At 45.1% G+C, this 26388-nt stretch overlaps 1 protein-coding gene across 1 annotated transcript in view; it reads left to right on the top strand.

The window, feature by feature from the left end:
* Positions 1-7236: 7236 nt before the first annotated feature.
* Positions 7237-26388, top strand: part of LOC131286659 (serine/threonine-protein phosphatase PP1-beta catalytic subunit-like) — a 28398-nt gene continuing 9246 nt past the window's right edge. The window contains exons 1-2 of the mRNA XM_058315643.1: positions 7237-7402; positions 24726-24806. Coding sequence (XP_058171626.1) covers positions 7351-7402; positions 24726-24806 — 133 coding nt within the window. The 5' untranslated portion in view covers positions 7237-7350. The remainder of the gene's footprint in view (positions 7403-24725; positions 24807-26388) is intronic.

Below are 26388 nucleotides of genomic sequence, written 5' to 3'. Positions count from 1 at the left end.
TTGGGTTCAAAATTCGTCTCGACCTTGAACTTGATATCGCCCAAGTCTGACCTAGTTATTTAGATTGAAGAACGAATGCAAAAACTACGCCATTTCACTCTCGCCCAGACAATGCGTTGACACACGTTGCCATGCACGAATGCCGCCGGCCAAAATGTGTCGAAAAACCCACGCTAATGTTTCATGCACGCGAATATACTCTACAACATCCGCAAACATGCATGATGATGATTTATTCGAAGATCAGCAACTCCTTTCAAGGAGGAAATCGTCATTTAATGGATGAAGCCAGCGTTGCAGGTCCGCTAGCAATGTTATCAACCCAAGCCGTGGCGCACCTGCCTGCTCACGCATACTCCCACGGCACCCGTAAGCCATCGATTGCGGTTTGTGACCAAACCCAAGGCGGAGCACGAATTTTCCCGCCGTTGGCTCAAAAAATCGCAGAAAATCGATCATGACGCCATTTACATTATTTTAGACCTTAAAATATCGTTAAATTAATAGAAAACCATCGCTAGATGGGTGAAACCATCGTTTGCAGTTTGTTAAAACCCAAACCTCAAACGGTGGTTTCAAGCATCTATGTGTCAAAATAGACCCAAATATACGTCGGAATGATTTTTCCGACGATCTGCAACTCCTTTCAAGGAGGAAATCATTATTTAATGGATGAAACCAGCGTTTCAGGTCCGCCTGCAATGTTACCAGCCCAAGCCGTGGAGCGCTGTACGGCTCACGCACACTCTCACGGCACCCGTAAGCCATCGATTAATGTTTGCGACCGGCGCACGAATTTCCACGCCATCGGCACAACAAATCGCTGAAAATTGATAATTATGCATTTTACAATATTCTAGACCTTAAAATATCGTTAAATATGTGGAAAACCATCGCTAGGTGGGTAAAACCATCGTTTGAGGTTTGTCAAAGTCCAAACCTCAAACGGTGGTTTCAAGCTTCTACGTGTCAAAATAGACCCAAATATGTGTCGGAATGATTTTTCCGAAGATCAGTAACTCCTTTCAAGGAGGAAATCATTATTTAATGGATGAAACCAGCGTTTCAGGTTCGTCAACAATGTTACCAGCCCAGGCCGTGGAGCACCGTACGGCTCACGCACACTCTCACGGCACCCGTAAACCACCGCTTGAGGTTTGTGACCAAAGCTAAGACGGCGCACGAATTTTCCCGTCGTTGGCTCAAAGGATCGCGGAAAATCCATCAATATGCACTTTACATCCTACCAGACCTCAAAATATCGTTAAATATGTGGAAAACAATCGCTAGGTGGGTGAAACCATCGTTTGAGGTTTGTCAATACCCAAACCTCAATCGGTGGTTTCAAGCTTCTACGTGTCAAAATAGACCCAAATATGCGTCGGGATGATTTTTCCGAAGATCAGCAACTCCTTTCAAGGAGGAAATCATCATTTTATGGGTGAAACCAGCGTTTCAGGTCCGCCAACAGGTAAAACCGCAGCCGTCGAGTACACTCCCCTTCTCGCTCACTCCGTCAGCTCAGCCGTAAACCATCGTTTGAGGTTTGTGCCGACAACCAAGGCGGCGCACGAATTTCCACGCCGTGGGCTCAAAAAATCGCAGAAAATCGATCATTATGCATTTTACATCATTCAAGACCTCAAAATACCCTTAAATATGTGGAAAACCATCGCTAGGTGGGTGAAACCAGCGTTTGAGGTTTGTCAAAATCCAAACCTCAATCGGTGGTTTCAAGCTTTTATTTGTCAAAATAGACCCAAATATACTTCGGGATGATTTTTCCGAAGCTCAAGAGATCCTTTCAAGGAGAAAACCATCATTTCATAGGTGAAACCAGCGTTTCAGGTCCGCCAGCAATGTTACCAGCCCAAGCCGTGGATCACTCTCCCGCTCTCGCACACTTCAAGCCGCGCGCGCTTCACTGAGCGAGGAGTCTCTTTCACACCCTCCTGGCTCATCCATGAACCATCGTTTGAGGTTTGTGACCATATCCAAGGCGTTGGTCATGGCGTCTGCCCAAAAATATCCTTTTAAATCGATGCATACTTTTAGGCTAAAACCATAGATCGCCTATTGCAACCATCGTTTGAGGTTTGTGTATATTGCACAAACCTCAAACGGTGGTTACATCCTTCTGTGCTTCATAATTACTCCAAATATACGTGGTGATGATTTTTCCGAGGCTCAAGAGGTTCTTCCCGATCGCTGAAATCATCGTTTGAGGTCCACCATCAATCATACCAGCTCGGCTCAAGCTGTGGGGCACATTCTCACTTACGCACGCTCCAAGCAGCGCACACTCTCTCTCAGCTCGACCGTAAACCATCGTTTGAGGTTTGCGACCATAGGAACGTGGATCCATATTACCTGGCCGTCGGGCCAACAAATACGGCAGAAACTCATGTAATTCGGCAGCCCACTTTCGGAGCCATCCATCCATTCTTTTATATGAATGTTACAGCAGTGTCAATCAAGTAAGAAATTCAACTATTGGTTTTGGCTAAATTCAGACAATGTAGATGTGGCTACCGGTCAAGTAATCGGTTTTTTTTGAAATTCAACTCGCAAGCTTATCACACGAGCTTTTTGTTTTTTTTTGTAGATGGCGCTCGAGAGCTAACAGCTCGAAAACGATCGTCCGTTTCAAACGCATAAACCGTTATCACCGTTCGCGATACCGTTAATCATTTTCGTAAAATTAGTTTTACGCTTAGAATTTACGAGAGCACCTCCATTTACGGTACCATTCAATCACACGACCAAATAGCGCAAAGACGAATTCATGTTCCATAATTTTAAAGACGAGTACGGTTGGTTTTTTTGTGACGGTGATCATTTTATTTGAAGTCCTGACCTTTCCTCATTTTAGCATGAGGAAACGGACGTCTTCATTGCTCAGCTTCTTTCCGGGCACGGATTTCTGTTGACCTAGTGTGTCGACAGAGAACCCCTCGAGGGTACAGCAAACTGTTCCGTTTGCTTGGACAAAGACGAATAGGCCCTACACATCCTCTTCACATGCCCTCGTTTTTACCACACCTGTCATGTGATCTAGCGCTCCCGAAGAAACCCTGGCTGCGCAGAAAGTCTCATCCAGCAGATTTGCACCAGTCGAAAGCCCGGGGAGGTCGTTTGCCTTCCTGTTCGAAGCATCATGAAATGAAGAGCGGCCACAACCACCACGAAGCCGACGACGGATCGAACGAAGGTATCAACACCGTCCAATACCGTCTGGTATCGTTGCGGCCACAGATAGGGATACAGGACGAGCAGGAAAAGGTGAAAAGGGGGGATGGGAGGGAGGGGTTGAGATCCCCAGACAACCACCTAGCACCCCCATCGAACAGTGAGGTAATCTGCAAATTGCCGAGGCCGAGCCTTGTGCTTTCAAAAAAGAAGAAGCACCACTACCCACCCTACCTTGGGGCGGCGTTTCCACGAAAGGTATCAAGGGAGCCCAGGAGTTTCAAAGTTTGGCCAAATGGAGCGGGGAATCAAGTTTCAACTACGGGGACCAGGAATACGGCAATCCTACTCAGCTGACCCGGTCGCTTAAGCCAGTTGTTGAGTGCACTTCAAGGTTTTGTCCGTATTCCGGTTAGCGATCGAACTTTACACCCTTTGGGATCGGGTAATCACCGTAAACAGCGAACGCAGCTTACGAAAGGCTTGGCTTTTAATGTGTAGCAAGCGGTAGTTCGCTCCGCAGCTTCATGCAAGTTGTTTTTAAATTTCACAGACCACTGATCTTCTCCTTTTTCTTCGGTGGAGATCTCAGGGGCTTTCGTAAACATTTGCTACGTAATCAAAAATTGCGATTTAACGAAATTTAAGATAATACATTGTATTTGAGCATTACACAGACATTTCACACCGTTCTTTAAAAAATACGTCATGACATAGAGTTCCATTCACAGCACGGCAAACGCAGCAATGTTCTATGACAATATAGACAAATATGGATATATCACCAATATTGGATATAATGCATGTGAAATATTAAATCTTCGGCGGCAAATCAAACAAATAGTCACCTACCTTCTTAATTTATGTTCGGCAGTGCACCCTACATGGGAAGTATGAAATTGGCAATATGTAGCTGTAAATGTTGAGTTGCTGTGCTGAAAAATAGGTAAGCAATAAAACGTATTCCGCCACTACGATACAATATATCTGCAATAATTTGGATAGCTTAATCGATAGCAAAACACAGAAACATACTGCGCAGACTTTTCAATAAAAATTGAAATAGTAACATGCACGAGAACGCTGCGCACGCGGCTGTCAGAGTCGGTTTGGCTGGTGTGTATATGGGCCAGAGGGGCGCGAAGGAAGGGAGAGAGAAGGTAAGACGGGTGAACGGGAGAAAGCTCCACAGTGAGAGTTTAAATAGTCATGCAGTTCAAACCAGTCGAGCAGAACGTTGGATGAGTGAGAAATGAGCATGAGTGAGACGACCCGGGCTCTCTCACAGCTGCCCGGCGCTGGCTCACGCTCACAACTGCGACCACCGTTTGAGGTTTAGCCATTTATTTAATTATATTAAAACCCCTTTATCTGAATAATTGTTTCCTGTTCTATCTGCCTTCTTTTGACTGCCGTTAGAATAACCGGCCATCGAAACGAAGTTTGTGAAATTGCATTTTCCAACGGATGCTTCGTTACTAGTGGTGGGTAAATCGAATCCCCAAATCCGATTCCCAAACCAAGAAACAGTTGCGACAACCAGATCTCGACGTAACCATTGATTCAATGTCGGTCTGGAAATTGTTTAGCCTAATCTGAATCCCCATCAATTTGATCACAATTCGCTTTTCCAAAGCGAATAAAAATACGAAATAGCGAATAATAAGCGAAATAAAAACGTGTCACACACTTCTAATCTAAGGTTCTACGCTGTAAGTAGCTCTGTTGATCATGAAAATCTATTCACTTAAGGAAACGATGTTCTTCGCTGATCTGAACCATTGTCACTCCGTGGGCTCAATGGGTTTGGTTGGGTAGAACAACTCGGATGATGGACATTCTACTGTATTTCTTTTTAAAAAATAGGTTCCAGGAATTTTTCTACAGCAAAACTTGCAAATCGCGCAAAAAACTCAATCTATGTCCATTGGACATTCTACCCAGCGTTCGATTTGAGTAAATTTAAATCAATTACATTGTCTCTAGATCGACTAGTTATGTGACTAATTCGACTCAAATCATTGTGAGTCGATTCAAACAGTTTAGGATCAAGTCAGAATCGAATCAAATCGAGTCCCAAACAAATCAAAACAGATTCGAGTCCTAAACAAATCAAATCAGATTAGAATCCCAAACAAATCAAAACAGATTCGAGTCCCAAACAAATCAAATCTTTAGAATCCGTCAAAAGGGATTCGAATCTTTAGAATCCGTCAAAAGGGATTCGAATCTTTAGAATCCGTCAAATGGGATTCGAATCTTTAGAATCCCTCTAGGGATCGAATCTTCGAATCTTCCGAGTCCCGATTCTGCCAACACTAGTACAAATTTGTGCCAGTTGTCAAAAAGTGCTCGAGTTGATTGGTTCGCTGTGCGCTGCGACAGCAGAAAAGTGTTTTTCGAGTGAAAATAGAATTCGCCGGAGAAAAATAGCGTTCGGCCATTGCATCGCGTACCGAAAAACGAGTCCTACGGACTCGATCAGCCTGCGTCTTGCGGAGTATTCCGAGTGAAAAAGGTCTGTGCATTGTGGAGCAGCTTGCATCCGCGAACTGCAGGTGTCAAAAGTGAAAAATATGTTTCGTTTTCTCCTGCCTTTTGCCAATACTCGACGCTTCCATCCCGTTTGCTGTTAAATATAACGTTGAATGAATTCATCAAGTAGACAGACTTACCATCACTTCTCGCGGGGCACACAGTTTGGATAAAACGGTTTCGGCGCTCTCGTTGTCGATGGAGAAGTCGCTTCAGATAAATTGCCATGTTTTGCTGGCCCTGCCCCACTTTGGCAAATATTTTTCGTTGCACACAGTATCTTTGTGAGGCACGATATTCTAGAGAACCCGTGAGTATTCACGGTCGCAGCAGTTTGACCAGGGACACCTTAGATAAGGAATCGTCTGAGGCCGCCTTATTGTGACCCCTTTTTTATCTTCACAGCTTTAGGTGTTCCGCTTCGTTGAATCTGCAGCTCCCATCGTCGGGTGACGTTGGGGGTACTGCTTGCCAGCGGCCGGGTTTTTTTGGTGCGGCGCAAGAAAACGAGGCAGGAGAAAGGAAAATGGAGAAACACGGACGGTGGTGCGTGCGTTTTTCCGCCGTCTCGATTTTTAGGGTGTGAAAAATAGCTCGCACAGAAGTGGCGCGCCCGCTTCTTGTGTGTGCAGCCAAAAATAAGCAAAACGCGGCGGGTCAGGTTGGAGTGGTGACTCAATTTTTCGTTCTGCGTTTCGCGATGAACAAAAGGAAAAACTTCATTTGGTAGCAGATGGTGCGGAGGTATACGCAATGAGGAGCACATGCGGCTAGATGTTTGCTTCCGAGCACTCCCTTCGAAAACGCGCGATGTATTCACACACCACTGCCCTCTGCACACCGTTCGTCGCATCGTCGCTGCAGCGTTTGTGAGCGGGAAAATGAAACCCACGGCGCAAGTACAAAATCATTAGCGCGTGCGCAGTCAAACAGGAAATGTACACCACTACCGGCTCGAACTCTGTCGGGGCTTCGCTGCTCTCCATTTCATCCGTTTGGTGTTTCCGGTTTTGCGTAAACCTTGGCAAAGGATAACATGTTAAATCCAGTTCAGTTGTGTTGTTTGTTTGCGCATTGCTATCGAAATGCAACTGTTGCTGTCTATCACATTACCAATTCTTTTTTTCCTACAGGATTCTGTGCAATCTAGCTGAAAAATTAGAAAGTGAATCATCGTAGTGCAGAGAACAGAAAATAGTAGCCGGTGCGTTTTAGTGACATCAAGTTGCCGTGTGGAGTTCAAGTTCTGTTTTCTGTTCCATTCGTTTGCTTTCGACTACGCGGTGGTGTGAAAAGTTTCAAGTGATTGCTAGTAAATTTAATTTGCACCCAAACCGAGAAATAAACGGCATACGTGATGCAATATGAATAGCGAGTGTGGTTGCAGTGAGCTTTTCAATACGCAAATGTTGAGCAATTGTCGCATCTAGTAGCCGACTGCAGACTGACTGCTTATCGGTAGCAAAGACGTGTAAAGGAACGGTGTTCAACCTTAGCGCTGGTTCCCGGAAAACTCTCATCAGTAAGGAGGCTCGTTCAGCGCAAGTCGCACTCGTTCGTTCTGTTCAACCCGGATTCGAACTTTAGCTCCCGCAAGGACACCATCCCGAGACGGCGCCCGTAAAAATGGTGGATCACGTACTGGATGTGGACAATCTGATCCAGCGGCTCCTGGAAGGTAAGCAGGCGTAGTCGTGTGCGTGTGTGGCACGTACCCCCCGACACTCTTTGTGCACCATTTCTCTTTTCTTTTGTTTTTGGCTCACAATTTTTATTTCATACACTTCAACAAACATCGTTCACGATGATGGCGAAAGGATCAAAAGCGTCATCCGAGGGCGGTCCATATCCACGTCTAGCAAACATGCATAACACGGAATAGATGTTCCTGAGGGCTAGTACTAGGTTTATCCCCATATTAGCAGTGTTTTATTAGTCCGCCACGATTCGCTACATTACAATACCTCAAAACACTTGCAAACTCATCCCAAACGATATCTAGGACGAAGAATGAGTTGTAATTGACAACTTGTATGATTTGCCATTTTTTAAACTGTCCCTACCTTAGTTGTTCAAATTCAATTTCGTTTATTTCATAGTTCATTCCCTACTGCTATTATCATGCGGTCACTTTTAACACGTTCTATGAGTCCAATATTTGACATTAGAAAAACCAAAACCTCAGAATGTTTTGCCGATAACACTCATCATTTGTTTGTAGTCCCATTGCAATATTCCGTCTTACTACATTTGTTGATGCAGCTGATTGTTGTATCAAAAACAAACTCATCATTTCCTCGTTTGACTTCTGTGTTTTGTTGTGTTTGCTCGTCTCAGCCCACACAAGCGCAGTCGCGTGTTGTTTTGGCGTCTTGGTTGGTCGATTCTTGTTTTTTTTTTCTTACCCCAGACAAACGAGACGCCCGGTCTTAATTCCCTCGCAAATCGCAAGAGACATTTTCGGAACGCTAAATGTATATTTGGCCGGACGTTTTTGGCGCTAACTGTTGGAGCATATTTTTGTCAAAGAAGCAGAGGGGAGGGAGGGCGCTATCCATTACCATCCCCAACCCGAGAAGGCTGATGCGGGTGCGCTATTTATTGACTTCAATTGCTGGAGGAATATTTTTATCGTGCCAATCGATAAAGCGTTCGGTCGTTTGATGTTTTTTGCTTCGCGTCACGACTACGTTCCAAGGGCCGGGGTCAAACCGGGTGAATATCTAATACATTGTACTGTTATCAACATTTCTCTTTCTTTTTCTTTTTCCTACTGAAGCATATTCATATGGTCTGACATGTTTTTCGGTGCCAGATTCGGTGCTAGTAGGGATGATGAGGTTCTTGTAGGTGGTGGAGATACTCATCTTTGACACTTGGGAGAGATAGTTGAAAATGAAACAAAAAGAAAAAAACAATGCATCGTGTAAAAAAGTATGCTTCTGTGTTACGACGTTTGATCGAAACAAAGATAAGCACAAAAGTAGTTGTAGTAGCAAAAGTGTGTTTTCTTGTTCCATTTAGATTTGCAAGCGATATTATGGTGGGTTTTGATAGCAACAACATTATGATTAATTTCGTCAAAAAAAAAAAGAATTCCCTCTGCAGAATAGAAAGATGACCTCATTTATATTTCTATTTTGAATCATTCTCAATTGAAATCGTATGTGTTTCACATGCTTGTCTTACCGTGTTAGGCCATTAATCGCAATTGCCACGGCTTCAGATTGGATTCCTTTGTATATACCCCCTTCCCCCTAACACTGATATAGGAGGGCAGATTTATGTAATTAAGAATCAACCATTGGCAGGGTGATGACTGCGGTCCGTTAGATCCGGTGGCGCTATTTCTTTTCTTGGCTTTTCTACGGGAGGCCGGGGGTATCGGGTAATGAAACAAAGGCCCGCGGCGTACCGGGTGGGTAGAACGAAGATCGAGAAGACGTTAAAACGACCAGTTTGAAGTGCGATGCGCGAGAGGAAAGATAACAGATAAGTGTAAGAAGAAAAGACCAACACGCACACAGAAGAACCCCCTCACTCCCCCGGGCAATGAGCGAAGGTGGCTGTAAATTTATTAGGCCACGGATGGGCGACGATGATCCGATTTTTCTGCTTTTCTTCCATCCCGCCGCGAGTTGGCCGCCCGAGGTAGGTTGGTTTGAGAGGCTCATTCTATGGTAATTTCCCGGCGCGTTTGTTCCTTCTGCCTTCCGTCAGTTGTCGTGTTTTGTTTTTTGCTCGCCAAAAACCGTTCTCCCCCGGACACACACCGTCTTACGGTGCTGTTATTTTCTTCGACTTGATGAGATGTTTTATTTTTTCCCCCCTTTCCATCTTTTGCTCTCGACCATTTCTTTCTCTATCCGGCTTTTGCTTGTTTGCTCCATTTTGGGCTGATGGATACCGCTAAACGGATACACCCACCTGATTCGAGCGACCACCGATGAGGCAATGATGGTGATGATGATGCACGCAGCACAGTAGAGTATCACCGGAATAGGGTGGTGTGGGAGGCTGTCTTATTTCGATTTCGAGCCAGGGATTGTCCTAGAGAGGGGCCCTGTTTTGCATTTGATTGAGATGAAGGAGATAGGGAATTAATGATCATTAGGGCGGTAGCTTCTAAGCTATGCACCTGTAATGAATTGTTGGTTGACTTTTACATTTGACACACGATTACGGTTAGTTCATGACCTTTCATTGATTTGTCCTCCATCAACATTTAGTTTATCTTAAGCTAAAGTTAACTCCAGACGATTATTTTTCTACAACGAAAGAAAGTATTTATACAATTTTTAAGAGCTGTCATCGTTGGAAAGATTGAATGTATCCAGTTTAATGATGACAGAGAATGACAATTTTTAGATTACAAATTCGTCATTATCTAAATATTCTAATCGTGCTGCTTCGACTTGAGCGACGACGCTTACTTTACAAGGCAGCCTTTGGCAGCAGTTTTCTCTTGTTATCTCATTTTTGAACATCAAATTTCCTGCCTTTCGTAGTACGCGCTCGTTAGCATAAATCAAAACATTTGCTATGCGAACACCGCTGCCTGTTCTGTCTACACGCTTTTCATTCTTATCACACACATACCGCCTTCCCCTCTAACCTGTTCTTTTTTCTCGTCCCTGTCTGGTTTGTCTTGATATGGCATTTGTTTGACATCTTCGAATACCTTCCGTTCTGGCGGATGGTTGCCAAAATAGAACCTTAAAGCTTCCTTCGAGCTTCACCAGAGAAGGTAGTTCGGCAAACGAATTCGTGTGTGTGTGTGTGTTGAGGGGAAAGGTCGTATATGATGTACGGGGCCAATTTTCTTTTTTCGCCATCAGTTTTTCTTACTCCAAGCATCTTCTCTTGGAGCTCGTCTCGTCGTCGCTTCTTTGAGCGCTACTACGAATATTGCCAGTTCAGCATCATTGGGCGCTTTTGTTCGACGCTTTCCATCGAAGATGCTATTTTTATGTTGCCGGTAAAGCCATTGCCGGGGAAGCATCTTTGTTGGGCTTTGGTAAAAATAGGAGAAAGATTATTCCTGCCAAATGAATCCCGCAGCGTACGGGCCAGCAGAACACTTGCATAAAGCATAGCAAATCTAAAACGCTTCCAACGATAAGCGGCTTGCCCTCTTGCTGGAGAAGGTGGCAATGGTGTGGCACATTTTCCGCGTGCGATGGTGCTTAGAGAAGTGATTAATGCTTACCGGCAAATATTTGCCGCAGAACATGGACTTTAGAAGATAGTGATTTTGCTTGCATCGTTCGAGGAGAAAGGAATGGAGCACAAAAGAAGCCGATGCCAAGGGAAGCAAGAAATGGTAAAATATTATTCTGCCGTTCTGTGCTCTTCGTGGGGAATCAACAACAAACCGGTGGAAACTTAAAACTGCTCTGGATTTATTTTTCAATGCTTTAAAATAGTCACCGCAAAGTGTATACCCCGGAATATGGGTGGAAACGAAAGCATGCGGAAAAAAAAACAAAACAGCCAGCTCCTAATCCGTTGTTTATTTGAAAATAATTCGCCCAAACCCATCCAGTGAAAACGTTATCCACGGCAGGATGTTCGGTTTATTTTTGCTCTCCATGCTCCACCCGCCTACCCTCCCTCTCTTCCATACGACGGTGATGGTCCCGATCGAGCAAACATCGGGAGCCATCGTCGATCTGCTTCGATCACGCGTCGCGAACGGGAGACTATTTTTAAAAAGGTTTCTTAAAGCACCGGGTAAACGTTGCAACGGATTTAGCATGGCGTTCGTCTGAGAGTAAATATTGACAGCATCCCGCATATGGGAAGGAACCGTTTTCTCCTTATCGTCCACCGAGAGATGCGCCTTTATTGAAGCTTTATTTGTTGAACAGCGTCGGGAAATGTCACCTCGGGTGGCACAAGTGTGAATGAAAAACGACAGCACGGGGCCGAGGGATTTGGTGGGAAGGTTCGGGTGGTACCCTTGGATACAATTTTACGACAAATATCGCCACGTTGCCGCGGAGTGAGAGAATGGAGTCGACAAAGAAAAAGTACATCGATGATGCTAATAGTAGATTACTTTATTTCGGTGTAAATTGATTTCCAGAAATAGGCACCCGTAACGAGGCGTTTAATATTTAAAGGATCGATTTATATGCACAACGTACTTCATCAGCCCGTCGCAAAGAAGTTTGTTCACTTATTTTGGTTTCCTCTCTTCTGATTGTATCGCGCGGTGCGATATAAAATTCAACGCCCAGGAAAATGGTTCCTATGTTTCCGTTGACTTTTATTCGACCTAAATGTCTGTCCGTTTTCCCAGGACATTCGCAGGACAGCGGTGTCCACCTTTCATGTCGTTGTTCTTCTTGTTCGTCTGTTTTTGTTTTTGTTCTCTTCTTGTCTTCAAAGTTCAGTTCCCCGATCGTGCTGGGTCTTTTCCTCTGGGGAGCAACCGGTCACTCCTTTAGTGACAGGTGTGGACCTCGGTTGACCTTGTGTAGCTTAGTTTGGCGGATTTCGGATGAAAATGTCGGCCATTCCATAGCGCACATTCCAGCAGTCACTGGTGTGTCCTTCCTCGACCCCCCTCATACGTGTGGTTTACCAACGCTGCTGGTTTTTCAGTAACTCTACTCCCGAGGAACACCGGGAAAGCTGACACCACACCCAACCCCCTACCCAGGAACATGTCAATACGTAATGGAATCCTATTTTTAGCGTGCATATCTCTGAGGGTGTCAATGGTGGGTTGGATGTTTCCTCCCACCTTTCACCTTCTTTTTGATTACACTCTCTCGCTGTTCTACCTGATCGCCAAACTATTCCGAAAACTCCACACGCGTTTCCCATTTTAGCGTAACGCGCTCCCGTCGACACCGTGTTTTCTTTTCGGTTTTCCCACATTTTCCTCCATTCCAAATGATTACACGTGATACACACATGTGTTCGCTTCCTCAGTCACATACATACACAGGCCCACATTTTGTAGCCTCCCAAGCCATTCTGGAGCTCTTCTTCGACGACGACGACGACACAAACCTATCTCGGAACAGTTTTGCGCTCGAAATCTGTTTCGCTTCGGGGTGAAAATCTGATCATTTTTCTTTTTTCAATGGGGCGTTGTCAGTTTTCGATAAGTTTCACAAGCCGAGTCCGCTGCCATGGTGAGAAAATGGTGGTGGTTGTACTTGTGTGTGCGTGCGTGTATCTATCAGCAAAACTCCCGCCGTTAGTAAAGCAAATTTGTTGTTTTGGTTATGGCTTTTTTTTTAGAGGAGAAAATTTCGCTCAGGAGTAATGGCACCGTTTTTTCCAAAAATAGATTTCCACCATTATAATTTTGAGTCGCCGGTGTAGGCAGGGGTTGTTGAGAGCGTTGCTCGTTAACTTTGTTTGGATGTTGGTCGTTCAGGAGAGAGGTTTCTAACTTCCGAACAAGGGATTGGTTTCATTACCTCTAAATTACATTGTTTGCTCGAATTAATGGGTAAAGTGAGCTTGACTTTGTTCTCGTCGTTGCTTACCGACTATAATTTGGTAGGCACAAGGCCCCATTTTGGAGTCTACGCTCTTTTGTTTGACGATTGACTGTTTTTTCTCTCACTATTTTCGATATTTTTTGCCTAATTTGTGTCTAGCATTATATATTTTTAATGTTTGAAAATTGTAAACTGTATAAACTGTGTCAGAGTGGATGCACAATGTCAATTTATTGCTCAGCAGAAGAAATCCCACACAGTTCTTTTACTGCGTTATCTTATCTTCTATCTTCGATAAGCCACAGGTTAATCGAGTTATGGTACCAGGGAATAAAGAATGGTATACAAGTTTATTTAAAGAATAAGCTGAGCGTTGAACTTGGTGTTCCAGAGTTTAACCATTCCGTAAGTTTTATTACGGCATTGGTTAGATAGAAAGTCGTCCGCAGATAAACTTTCCCAATCAAGCTGGACATTCATACATTTCCACTTTTCTTCGCCGGCGTTCGGGATCGTGGTTCTGAGGAATTCATTTCGCCCCCCGGAAAGTACGTTTGCCCGTTCCATTATTTATGACAAATCCCATTTACTTTTCTGTGGCGTGTAAGGTAGGTGAATGAATGAAGCATGAAAATAGGGCTGAGGGCGGTTTTTCCCCATTCTACCGGGGAAAAAAAATTCCGAAAAATCCGTTTAGTTCGTCTCGCTACAGCGACCTTTTTCTTCCAGCCAAACCGTGTGGCTTTTCACCGGCATCGAAGAGAGTTTTTTTTTCTATGCCAGGCGCGTTCCTTCCTCCCTCCCCACTCTTGGCAATGGCTCCAATTTACACGTTCCGCCGAATTGGGCCACACTTCCCTTTCTTCTCGGCGGTCGATTTTTCGCTGCGGCACGTGCTGGCCGTTGTTTTGCTACCATTTGGAAGCCATTTCTACGTCGTTAGCAGCGACGCTGTAAATATGAAATCCTACCATCGTGTGGTGTAGAAATCGGTTCTCTCCGTCACCGCAGATCCGCAGATGTCAACGCGCCATGACGAGATATTCCTTACCGTTGTTTATTTGACGAAAAGCAATCTCTCAAAGACGTAACATTCACCAGGTGAAATGAGTTCTTTTCGCGCCTTCACTCCGTCGGAGTTCTCTCTCCGAAAAAGTGGAAGATTTTTTGAGAAAAACCTACACCTTACCCCACTTTGCCCGGAGGAAGTTTCATCTGCCATCGGCTGGATTTTGCCATACCCGATGCATGTTTGCATATCAAAATCCGTACTTTTCGGTTGGGCGTGGTGTGAAACGTGACGGCTTTGCACGCACGATTACCCAGCACTGCTCGAGACAACGGTCGAAGTTCATTAGTTTGCGAATTCTAAACAGGCCGCCTAATGATGCAAACGGTTCAGTTGTTGTTGGATGGTTAATGAAGTTGGTTAGTTAATGCACGAACCACAACTCTCTACATTGCGTAATCAGACATCTTGCCTTTGAAATTGCATAATTGTACGTCGTTTGCGTGCGCTCTGTTTAGTTTGAATATTAAAACCATGTGTAAATGTACTAAAGCACTTCTCTTTTCCAGCTTAATTTCATTGTTATTCAACGGTTTTTAATTTGTGTCCATCACCTACCGTAATTAAGGGCTTAAATCGTAAAAGCAATTTCCATTTCACTGAGATCCACAATCGCTTTGTTGATGAAGAAATGTCAGACAAATTAGATCACCTAGTTCTAACGCCATCGACGCCAAGTCGCCGTGAAGGGAATCGGGGGTTCGTTTTTCAAGGTGCGCGCCTACTAAACTCGACCTACTGCCAATGGAATATGGAAATACTTTTCCCATTATCCTAGATTCCTCGTTCAGCTTTTCCTCCGGGCTGCGCACGAAACCGACAGGATGTAAATCAGGCTCTCGAGCGAGAGAATAAAAGGGGGCCAACACCGGTTGCTGCCGTTCCTTCGCCGCCTGGGAATCCTTTCGATGCATAATTACGTTACCCGTGTGCACTTCTGCACACACACACACACACACCCCCCGCCTTCAACCCATTACACACAACGACCTAACACTGACTTCATTCGTGAGCCATTTGCTCCAAATTCCCTTCCTTCCTGTGGCCCGGATTATGGTGCTCCCGATATCGCCAACTTTCGATCGAGAATGTCCTTGACATGGAAGTATGGGGCGCGCTTTCCGCAGCCCATTTTGTGTGTGTGTGTGTGTTTGTTTGTTTGTCGCTTACCGCAGGAGTATGCGGAGACACTCAACAGTTCACCGCGAAGATTGGGTAGTTTTTGCGTGAAAGCGGGCAGCGATTAGTGGAGGTTTATAATGGGTTCTTTGTCGGTTTTTAGTCTCTATTGGTGCATGATAATTTGAGGTTTATTATTTCACAAGCGCCAGGATGTCTTAGGAGAAGTGTCTAAGCCTCCAAATGCCGCAAGATTCGCGTGTTTACTTTTCTTCCTTTTATAGCTTTTGGGCCGTACTTGTTGCCTCAGTCTCTAAAAGTGCTACGAATATCGGCCATGACGGCGTGTATGCACATTGTTCGTTTGCATTCTTTCCGTAAATCACGATAGCGTTCGACCTCCTCCACTAGCGATGCCTCGTGCAAACGCTGCTAATGCAATTTAAAATGTCAAACGACGCTCTTGGCCTGTTCCCATTTACCACCGCGAGCCTTCTTCCGCCGGGCCACTTCACCGATCGTTGTCTTTCCGGTGGGAGAAAGGGTAGCCTGCGATAGAGAAAATCGATAACTCATACCCGAAGGCAGGGAGGCGGAGAACGGTGCCGTTGGTTGGTGTGCGATGGAGGTCAACTTTAGTTTGTTGCTCCATGGTGGAACCTTCCGTGAAGCTTCCGTTTGCGCCGTGAAGAAAGGGGGAAAGTCCAGGCGAAAGAAAGGACGACGGCTTAGTGGTGTTGGAGTAGTGTACTACTACGACTACTTTTACCACCACCACCGAGATGTAGCCTACGCTCGTACCGGCACAGTGTTCCCCAGCAGGGCACACGTTTACGAATCGCAGAAAAGGGTAGCGGTTTGCCGGGAAATTCGCCATTTCGTTCCGTCCAATGGTTTCCACGGACTTTCCACGCTGTTCCACATCTTTACTTTCCCTGTCTCGCTCACACACACACACATTCTCTTCGAAGTTTCCACTGAGCCACTGACCACACACACACACCCACTGTGAAGAGGCTCCAGCCGGTAGGTTCGAGAGAAAAACTCCTCTTGCCCTTCCGGTTGAAATCCGCTTCACCTCGCTCCACTCGATCTGAAGTTTCACTGGAAAAACAATGCCTTCTGCTGAAGTGTCCGCACCGTAATCGAGTGACTGGGGGTTTCCCGTAGTCACCCGGGACACAATCCCCCCCACCCTTCCAACCATCACAGTCCACAAATCGATTCGGCTTCAAGAGCCCTTTCGGGTTGAGGATCACGTTTTTCTCACTTTTCAATGGCTTCCTTTTCGGTTTGCCTGGGAGAATTTTCCTCGGTGCTTGGTTGGCAGATAACGCCGCAATCCATCGATCGGCACTCAGCAAGTGCACTCCGGAAGGTTTTTGGTGGGGTGCGGGGAGGGCACAAATGTGTCGTTCATAATTCACTGGGAGTACAAGTATACCAGCCTGTAGCAGCATGCTAAGGGGATTTGAAGTAAAGTAGATATTGATTGCTTCTCTGGAGTAACAAAATTAAGTAGTGTTGGTTAAATAGAGCACTACGATAAGTGTGTCTGCGTTTTGATTGTGTTTGGACAAAAGAGAATGATTTAATGTATGCTTTTTAAATTATTTATTCGTATTTAATTTGTTCTTTTGTTGTACGTAAGAATATATCCAATGTCTTGTCAACTCTGGGTGGAATCACCTTTCATATTGACCATACACATTGTATTTCAAAACAAGCTCTAGTACGATGATCCGAATGTACGCCACATCTTTTCTAATCCTGAAGCTTAGCTTTATTAGTCAAACGAGTCGTGAAATATTCACCGAATGATACATAAACAGGCCATTACGAAAGCGTTGACATGCCGAAATGTTTTCTACCAATCCCTTTAACTGTCACATCGTCAAATGTTTATCGGCTCTCCGGCCCGGAGCATACGGTTATTTCGGTATTTTATTATACCGCCACACATAATCGATTTGCCCGTGAAACTGCGAATGAGCTCAACTGCTCATGACGATGGACGAAAGAGCAGCGTGCTTTGGGTCGGTTGTTGTGCTTCGTCCTGGTAGAAGGTTCTTGAGCGAGCGGCCCGTACCACGACGTTCCTCGTTTGCTTCTCGAAGTTGGCAAGAAAAGTTCCGACGGGCAGATAATTACTTTCAAACTTGCCCTTCTGCACTCGCTGGATTTTGAAATGTAGTTGTTTTTTTTTTGGGCTGACGAAGGGAAAGGAAAGAGCTCCGGGAAAATTGATTAAATTTTTCTCATCCGATGCGAGGGGATGAAAAAAAACAAATCTAATAAAATAAGTTACTGGAAGGCAAGAAGAGATCGATGGCGAAATGCGGGAAAACAAAGTTTCATTCGCGGTAAATAACGTGCGGACTGGGAGGTCCATATGGAAGTGTACCGGACATCGGTTGGAATCAATGCAACGTACTCTTCGTTCCTCCGAGAGTGATCATTTTAGGGTTTTGGTGTTCGGTTCACGTTCTCAACATGCTCCTTGTTCTGAGATGTTCTTTCAGTCAGCTCGTGCCGAGGTTAGCGTTTTGCATTTCCTCTCGCCGGTGCCAAAAACGCTCCGGACCCGCGTGGGGGTGGGGGTGCTATTTATAATTTTCCACCCGATCGCACAACTGCTCCCGTTCGGCTGTGAGTTATTCAATAAACGGGGCCACACGTCGCTATGAACGGCAAATTGGCCATAATTTTAGGACGCTAGTAAAGTTGATGTAATCGAGAAACGCGAATGTATGAACCATGAAAAATATATCTTCCTCCTAATCCGCTTGGGTAGAATAAAAACGCGTCATCGAAAACGGCACGTGGTTGTCAAAGGATAATGAATATCGCGCGAAATGTACGAAAACCGCAGTCTCGTTAGAAAAAAAAAAAACCGTCATGAGAAGCGAGTTGTTTTTGTGGACCAACGTCGGGGGGGTTTAGGGTGACCTTAAAAAATGGCGCTTGGTCAACGTCAGCGTGTAGCCAACATCCAATTTTTGCCCGGAAAAAACAAGCAAACTGGACATAACCTTGACCATCTCGCCACTTCTGGCAGCTGAGCTGTTTGTTACGCTTTGGTGAGTTTTTTTTGGGAGCTTGGAGAATAAGAAGGGTTGTTGTTGTTTTGTGCGGTTTGGTTTTTTTCCATTTTAATTTTGATCACATTGCGTTGCCCGGCGGGAAAGCTGGCGGCTCGTTTGATGTAGAACGGTGGAAAAAAGTGACCCGCACGTGTAATGTATCCCATGGAAAACACGTCAGTTTTGGACGGAAAAATAGCGACGTTTCCCGAGAAGAATTTCACCACACAACACACACGTGTGTGGGCAGTTTTGGTGGGAGTTTACCTTGGCCACAGTCAATGGCGATGAGGAAATTGGCTGCTTTTTACCTGTATTACGTCAATCTCGAAGTACGTCCATTTTCATCTGACATAATACAAAGTGCTTACACCTTTCCCTATGTATGTGTGTCTTTTAATGGCGCAGAAAGGAGAAAGAACGGTTGCGTTTGAAATTCACTTTATGTTTTCCTTCTGCGGTCGCGGGCTTTGAGTTACTTTTATTGCAGTTGAAGCAATTTCCACCCACGATCGGTTGCCAAGTACCTGCCAGCCTGCGCCGTGTGTGCACCGGCTTGTTAATTTTATTTATGATTTACTTACCGTCCATTCCCGTCCTTCTCTGGAAAGGCGTCCAAGCATTGCACGACGAGATCGTACCGCATTTTCCGGACGACGTAAAACGTAGAAAACATAGAGATGTGGGCACTACTGGAGTCATAAGCACGGGAAGGCAATTGAGTTGGCTGAGATAATTCAATTTTCCCCGCCCAGGACTCTCTCCGCCCGCGTTGCCCGCAGGAGACCAACATTCTGCGGTGGTGGGTGGAGTCCCAGGGGAGGGAAAATTATGCACTGTCAGAGACAGCTGTGGTGGCAACAAGTGGAGGCCGAAATATTTATGTCACGGATGTTGCTTCTCGCCCCCGGGGGAGACGCGCTGCTAACACATTTATCTAATTTTAGTTTCTACCCTGTCGAAGAAAAAGTGAGTTTTCCTTCGAGGATGTTGCGTGTATCTCGCGAGCATTAAGGCACACACAAACACACACATTGGGTGGCCAACTGTCGACTGGTCGGACTGAACGTTGTAAATCATTATCGTGTTATGAAGGGAAGCGCGGGTTTTCCCTATCCTTAGAGGTAGAAGGAAAACTTGGCACATGTTGTTGTTGCTGCCGCCGCCATTTTTCACTGCGCTACTTCCTTGCGAAAATTGCCTTCCTCGATCGAGCGGAAGTGGTGTTGCATTTTTTCCTTTTTCGCCCGAACTTGTTTGAGTAGTAAAAGGTGGTGATGCATCTCTCAGGGTCCGGACGGTTCATGGGCGAACGGAACATTACTCATTTGCTGTTTGATTCCCTAACAGCAAAACCCCCTCGGCACCTGTATGGATAGTGATGGAGGAGGTGAGTGAGGGGGGGAGGGTGGGGGGGGAGGGTTCGAGGCCAAACATATTTATTTCGTGTGCGCACCCGAGCCGACGAAAACTGGATGCACCTTTTCAAACACCACCACCGCCATCAAAACATCCGGAGCAAGTGGAAGAACATTGTGTAACGGATTGAGGAAAAGAGAAGACATGAGAGGGGGGAGGGTTGAGGGAGGAAGGGTTGGAATCAAAACACATTGATCAAAATTGTTCCACCCAGCGAAGCGTGATTCGCGTGCGCCAAATCGAGGAAGGGCCTTGCGATGTGTGTTGTTGGTGTAAATATGTCACTCAATCGCATATTCGCGCTCCCCCTCCCCGTTCGTTCCATTCCCTTCGATGCACCGATGCATGATCGTATTGTTTATGTGTGTGTGTGTGTATTTGTTAGTGCACTCAGTGCAATTGCACAGCTGGTGCATTTTTCTGCAGAGTGGGAAGGGTTTTCTTCACAAAATAGTAGCAGCGTTCGGTGATAGACATGTTTTCCTGCGTACGGTTGTATTTGCTATTCTTTTATTCAGTTGTGCCGAAGCAGAGGGCATATGTTGTATTGAAATGTTTCAATATGCGGAAAATTTGACCTTCTTTTGTCATCGTTTCCCCATGATGGTTTGTAAAGTCCAACACCAACTTCTACCGCGATTGCATATGCAACGTTTAGGGGGGATGCGTTGGGGAATATTCATCTGGATTAGTGATGGGAATATGCGATCCATCCAGCTAGGATTCGATCCGGCTGATTCTGATACCAACCTCTGCTGCGATAGGTGACTGATGACAGATTCAAAGATTAGATTCTGGATCTGGATTTCTAGGATTCCTCCCAATATCATCCCAATCCTAGGCTCAGAGGGACGCCTTAGATTTAGTATTAAGTATCAAGTGCCTCAATCGATTCATGATTACTTTTTCCACTTTTCGCGGAATTGATGTTTTCTGATGAAATCGACATCTGGTCTCAATCCATCGCGATACTTCCGAGAAATATTCTCAATTTCCGACGAACGGCTCGTTTTTCCGTTTTGGCATGCGATGCAGAAGCGTGACTTGCGTGGCCAGCACAACACCACTAGCTCTAATTGGCGTCTTTTGCCGTCACCGAACTGGCATAAATGTGAGGCAGATGATACAGCATTGTATTTACTGGCCTTATCGGATATTTAGGAAAAAGGATTAGTCCAGTGTGCGGCGCAAGGAAAAATAATCTGCATGGAATATTGTTTATTGGTATTTTTTGGGCCGCACCACAGGACATGTGAGTCCAACTCCAGGTTTTCGAATTTACAATCAAACAGGCCAGGCGCGAAAACACGATTGTCTATCGAATTTTTGTGGTGTTGAATTGAGCTTTCTGTTCTGATTGCGCTCGTTACAATCTTATTTCCCTTCGCCCCTACAATGGGAAAGGTGTGTGCATGTGTTGGTGCACAGCACCCATTCAATTGCAATCGACACCCATCGATTAGTGGCACGCGGTTGGAAAAAAAATGTGTGCTGGGAAAAATGGCCAGGTCTAGTTTATCGAACTAGAAAAACGTATACGAAAACAGTACAAACCCTTTACACAAAAAAAAAAAAGGTAGACTCTAAACCACCCACAAGGGTGCAGTTGTGTGTGTGTTTGTGGAGGGATAATGGGAAGGTGGTAACGTGCACGTGGTTTGTACGAACATCGACACGCTACAAAACTGCACTGGAATTGTTTCCACCGAACAGCCGCTTCGTAGGACCGCGCTCTCGTTCGTGCACCTGGCGGACGGGAACAATTGTTTTCCCGCAACTTTTCCGCGACACGTGAGTTCCTTCTGTTGCCTACGAGCTGTGTTTGTGTGCTTTGCCCCGGAACCGTCGAAGAATACCAATTGCGACGAGATTGCACGCGACTATTGAGATGGATATGAAGAGAGGAGATGCGCATTGACATATTACAAGAAAGAGGCCAGTCATAATGATGGTATTGGTGGGGGTATATCTCTTAAATCTCTGCATTGCTTACACAATATATTCTGCCCCGTTTGTGATGCGCTATTTTTTTTCTCTCTCGTGGTTCACCAACACTGGTCCTATCGGCAGGGGTTAGTTTTAACTCCGGAAAGCGCGCCATTCCATGTTGTGTGTGTTGGGTTGTTAGTTTTAGCTTACGCTTACATAACTGCTCGTGCCAAAAATCCTTTAAAATATGCATATAAAAAGCTAGCACAACGTAAATCACGTCTTGTCATGTCACTTGAGGCGAAATGTCTTGAAGCAGCAACGGGAGACAGGTACGATCCATGTCTCCGTCAAAACCGAACCTTCCCCGGTCACGGTTGGCAGATGGTGGCGTTTGGATGATGCCTCATGTTTATCACCTTTGATACGGTAAACGATCCGGGTTCGGTTTCGTTTCACGTCACACCACAACGTCTTGCCTTATGCCGTGTAAAATATTACGACCGGATGCGTAACTTTTTGCGAAGGGCGAGTGCGCGCGCGTGAAACGTCTTGCCACATGGAAAAGTGGTGGAGGCCATCCTCCGGGTGAAGAAAAACACCCGGCAACGAGATAATTTCCAGAAGAGAGGGCAGAGAGTGGCCGAGGGGTCGGGCTGTTAAATTCAATATTGTCTCATTTGGCTACGAACTTGTCGCAGTTTCCTCGCCCAATGCTCAATCGTGCGACCAACGATGAAAACCATCGCACCGTCGGCGCCATCATCAACGGCCAGCTCCGGAGGCTATTTTCCGGCCCCTTTCATCTGCCACCACCACCACCCGTTTCCCAACTCACAACCAGCTGGCGATCAGTTTTATGCCTCGGGGAAGCAAACTTCCTATGGGGGAAAAAAAGGTGAAGGTGAGAACCGATTTGGAAGTGAATTCGATGTCGCGTCAAAACTACGTCAAACGACGGGTTGCGAACGGAAAGTCGAAAGGTTACACCCCATCCTATCCTTCTTCTCCCGCTTTTTTTCTTCCGAAGTCCAAAGGAGGGAGGGTGTTTAAAACGGGAAATTGGTTTGCTCGTGCAATTTGGTCCCAACATAATTAGGTTGGCGCTGGAATGAAATCTCTCCCTTACCTCTACCGTACCATTCCGTCCCCGGCAGTCGTTTTTAAACGAATTGGGAAAACTGCGATGTGCCCGCAAGCAACACGTTTACTGCTGAAGTGGGTTTATATTTTTTGGAGGGCAATTTAAAGTGTCTCCTCAACGTGTTCGGTTTCACTTTTACTACACGCATTGCAAATCGAATTGCAAAATGTCTGACAGTCTGATGCTTTCTACCCAGACTGTATGCAAATGTTTGGAAAAACTAATCAATCGTACTGGTATGGCCTTTGGTGTGTTTGTCGCCAGGCGTAAGTTCGCTTTCTCCTAAACTACTTCGAACAATTTGCGAAGGCAGTGAACCTTTCGAGTTGTTTGGGTTCAGGCCGTAAAGGAATTTCCCAAGCATCGCAAATTATTAATTATTAATCTGGAAAATGGAATCAACAAACCGGAAACCGTCACACTATTGGTATTGGTTTGTTTATCAAAATCGGCGTTCCCCGAAGGCGAAAAGGTCCGTGGGACGGACGGTTTATGGAAACAAACTCCTCAACCCTTGCGAAATGTTGTTGCCATCATTCATGCAACCGCAAACTGCGTTGTACATTTAATTAATGTAACAAAATTGAGCCCTGGGGAAAGGATGGGAAAATTCAGAAGTAATCGAACTCAATGTTGCCATGATTGCGTTGTAACCAAGGAGAAAGTTGAACTTTGACGATACGGCAATTCGTGTTAATAACTTTCACTCAACACAGATTATAACTCTTTCGGCGAAAATGGAAAAAAGAGAGCTTCTTTTAGGATTGAAAGTTAAATGGCCAATAGATCCCTTGAACCACCACCATCCTATCGCTAGTACGCATGAACCGACTCATCGCTAGTTATAATTCTAAAATCCGTGTTTTGCTCGCCTTAAAAACAAACCTTTGCTCTCACCAACTCACCAACGTCATTTGGCAAGAATATGTACCCCCATCGTGCTATCGAAATTGGTTTATGTGGCTATTTGTTGATTAAAAGTAATAAAAAAAGCGCACACACTTCATCGCCGTTATCGCCGCTTTTTAATTTGGCATACCATTAGCAACATCAATATTTATATTAAATGTACTCTTTCGCAGGGATTATGTTTCTTATCAGCTTTATTTACCGTGTTTGTTTGTTTCTTTTTCTCCTTTTCTTTCTCTTGCTGCTTTCTGCATTCTGGATTTTGTTCTGATTTAAAACCCGACAAACACCACCACCACGACCATTGAAACAATAAACGAACGTGCACACACGCACACACAAACATGCACACATACACACGTACAATGGAAAAATAAAATCCCCTTCCGGGTGAAACGCATTCGATGTCCTGTGCTGCATCTTTGATGTCCTTTTCTGTCGCCTTCGCTGGGTACAACAAAACGTCTATTGCGTTGTCTGACATGCCCATACTGTTGTGATGTTGTCTCTCTACGATAAACGTGATGTTTGTGCGTGTGTGTATATAAATCTATTGTCTCGGTGTTGGGCTGCTACTGCAACACAAATTTACCACGTCTGCTCGTCTTATGCTCTACCACCGACACTTCTACACCTTTACTGTGCTACTTCTATCACTTCTACTACATCAACCTCTACTACTGCTCTGCTACTAACCTCCTCGTGTCTCTGTGTCGCCGCTTTCCCACCATTTTCCCGGGGCGTGTCTCGCGACCGCGGCGGTCTTGTTCGGACGATTGACGACTTCTCTACTGCAACCCTCCGATGATGGGCCGGGCCGGGCAACATGTTTCTGCAACTGCAACCGCATCCTCCGTGCGCTGCAGCTCACAAACTGCAACAGCAGCAGGCACAGGAATCGCGCAAGAAGGGCAAACTGAAAGAGATATTCTCGCACGACTTTATGGGTATGGGGGGCTGTGCTCTCTATGGGCAGGAATGACCGATTGCGGAGATACTTAGATTGGTTTCTTTTACCCGTTCCGTTTCCTTTTTTTTCTTTCCGTTTTGTTTTTGCGTTTCGTTCTTGTTCGCGAGTAGTAGGTAGGATTGTGTATCATTAGTTGTTTAGTTTTGCTCCTTGGTTTTTGTTTTGGTTTCCCTTATTGGCCTCGTCCATTCTCCCATCGTATGTTTGTGCTTATTTGTGCGTTAGTGCTACTATCGTTGAGTTTGAAGATCGTCGTGTATGCGTTGCGATTGTGTTTTTTGCGGTTGTATTTTGTTTCCAGTGTTTGCAAGTTGCATTCGAATTTCTTGGACAGACTCTGATTCTTATTACTCCTTTCGTCCTTCTTTTTCCACACTCTGTGTACCTAGCAGTCTGTTGCGAAATCTTCTAAACTTTACCACCTTCTTTCAATCACCTCTACTACAGTTGGCTAGAAACTAGGTATATGTTTTTTTTTATGGTTCGATTGCGTATGGTTTGCTAATGGTTTAGTTACTGCTGTTACTGCTCGTTCCCATTCCTACAACTTACCGCCAGTACCCGACGTCGGTTTAAACCGGGTTTCAGTTTGATTTTTCCCCCTAACCTAAATCAATTTGAAGACTATCTACCGTTATTTCAAGTTTACATATTTCATTGAGTTTCCACTTTGACTTGTTTTTAAAAACATCATTAGGTAGGTAGCAATCAATACAATTTTCGTTCATGCAGGGAAAGATAATTGACAGAAATGTATAGGACAAAATCATCCACCATTGAAATGATCGTTGCGGCGCTACCAAACGCTCTCAACCGTTGCGATAAATCAATTTCGCGAGACATCATAATGGATGTTCGTACCTCGCCATCGATGGCATTCGATTATGCTGCTGCAGAGCCGGCAAGATCCACGGTTTTTGTAGCACGTGTTGTGCGGGCGAACGTATCAATCAAACTGTTTATGACTCGTGACTAGCTGAACCCAGAAGCGTTTCATCATTCAGACCCACCTCCACACCCCTCAAAACACTTCGCGCCGCCGACTCCCTTGTCTTGTCTTGTCTGCGGTGAAGAAGAGCATTCCCCGGAGGTCAATGTGTGGGATGTTATTTCTTTCTTTTTTTTTTGTATGCGTCTTTATTATCATTATACGTACGTTCGTCTCGCATTATTTACCGGTTGAGTGTGCACTTGCGGATACGCTCTGGTGCGAAGTGGAGGAGATGATAGTGAGTGGGTATCATATGACGAGAGCCGCATGAGGTGCGAATGGACGATTAATAATTGATTCGTTGAAGTTATGTTCCGTTGTGCACAGTGGAGTGCTTTTGGATCATATTTTTTCCCCCCCAAAAAACAACCGTTTATACAAAGGTTCAGAAACGGCACCGTTTTGGGCAGTGAACTTATCATCTTGCGGGTTGGGAGGCAATCGCTTAAACATTCAACTGTATGTTTCTTTAGAAGAGATGTTCTTTTTATTTGGGACAATTTTATGTCAACCAAGCTCATATATAGCATTACATCAACATATTTTGAAAAAGAGAACATCAAAACAA

This window comes from Anopheles ziemanni, chromosome 3 (assembly GCF_943734765.1).
Source record: "Anopheles ziemanni chromosome 3, idAnoZiCoDA_A2_x.2, whole genome shotgun sequence".
In the NCBI taxonomy this organism is placed as follows: Eukaryota; Metazoa; Arthropoda; class Insecta; order Diptera; family Culicidae; genus Anopheles; species Anopheles ziemanni.
The sequence above is the reverse complement of the archived record's forward strand: the minus strand, read 5'-3'. Positions and strand labels throughout refer to the sequence as shown.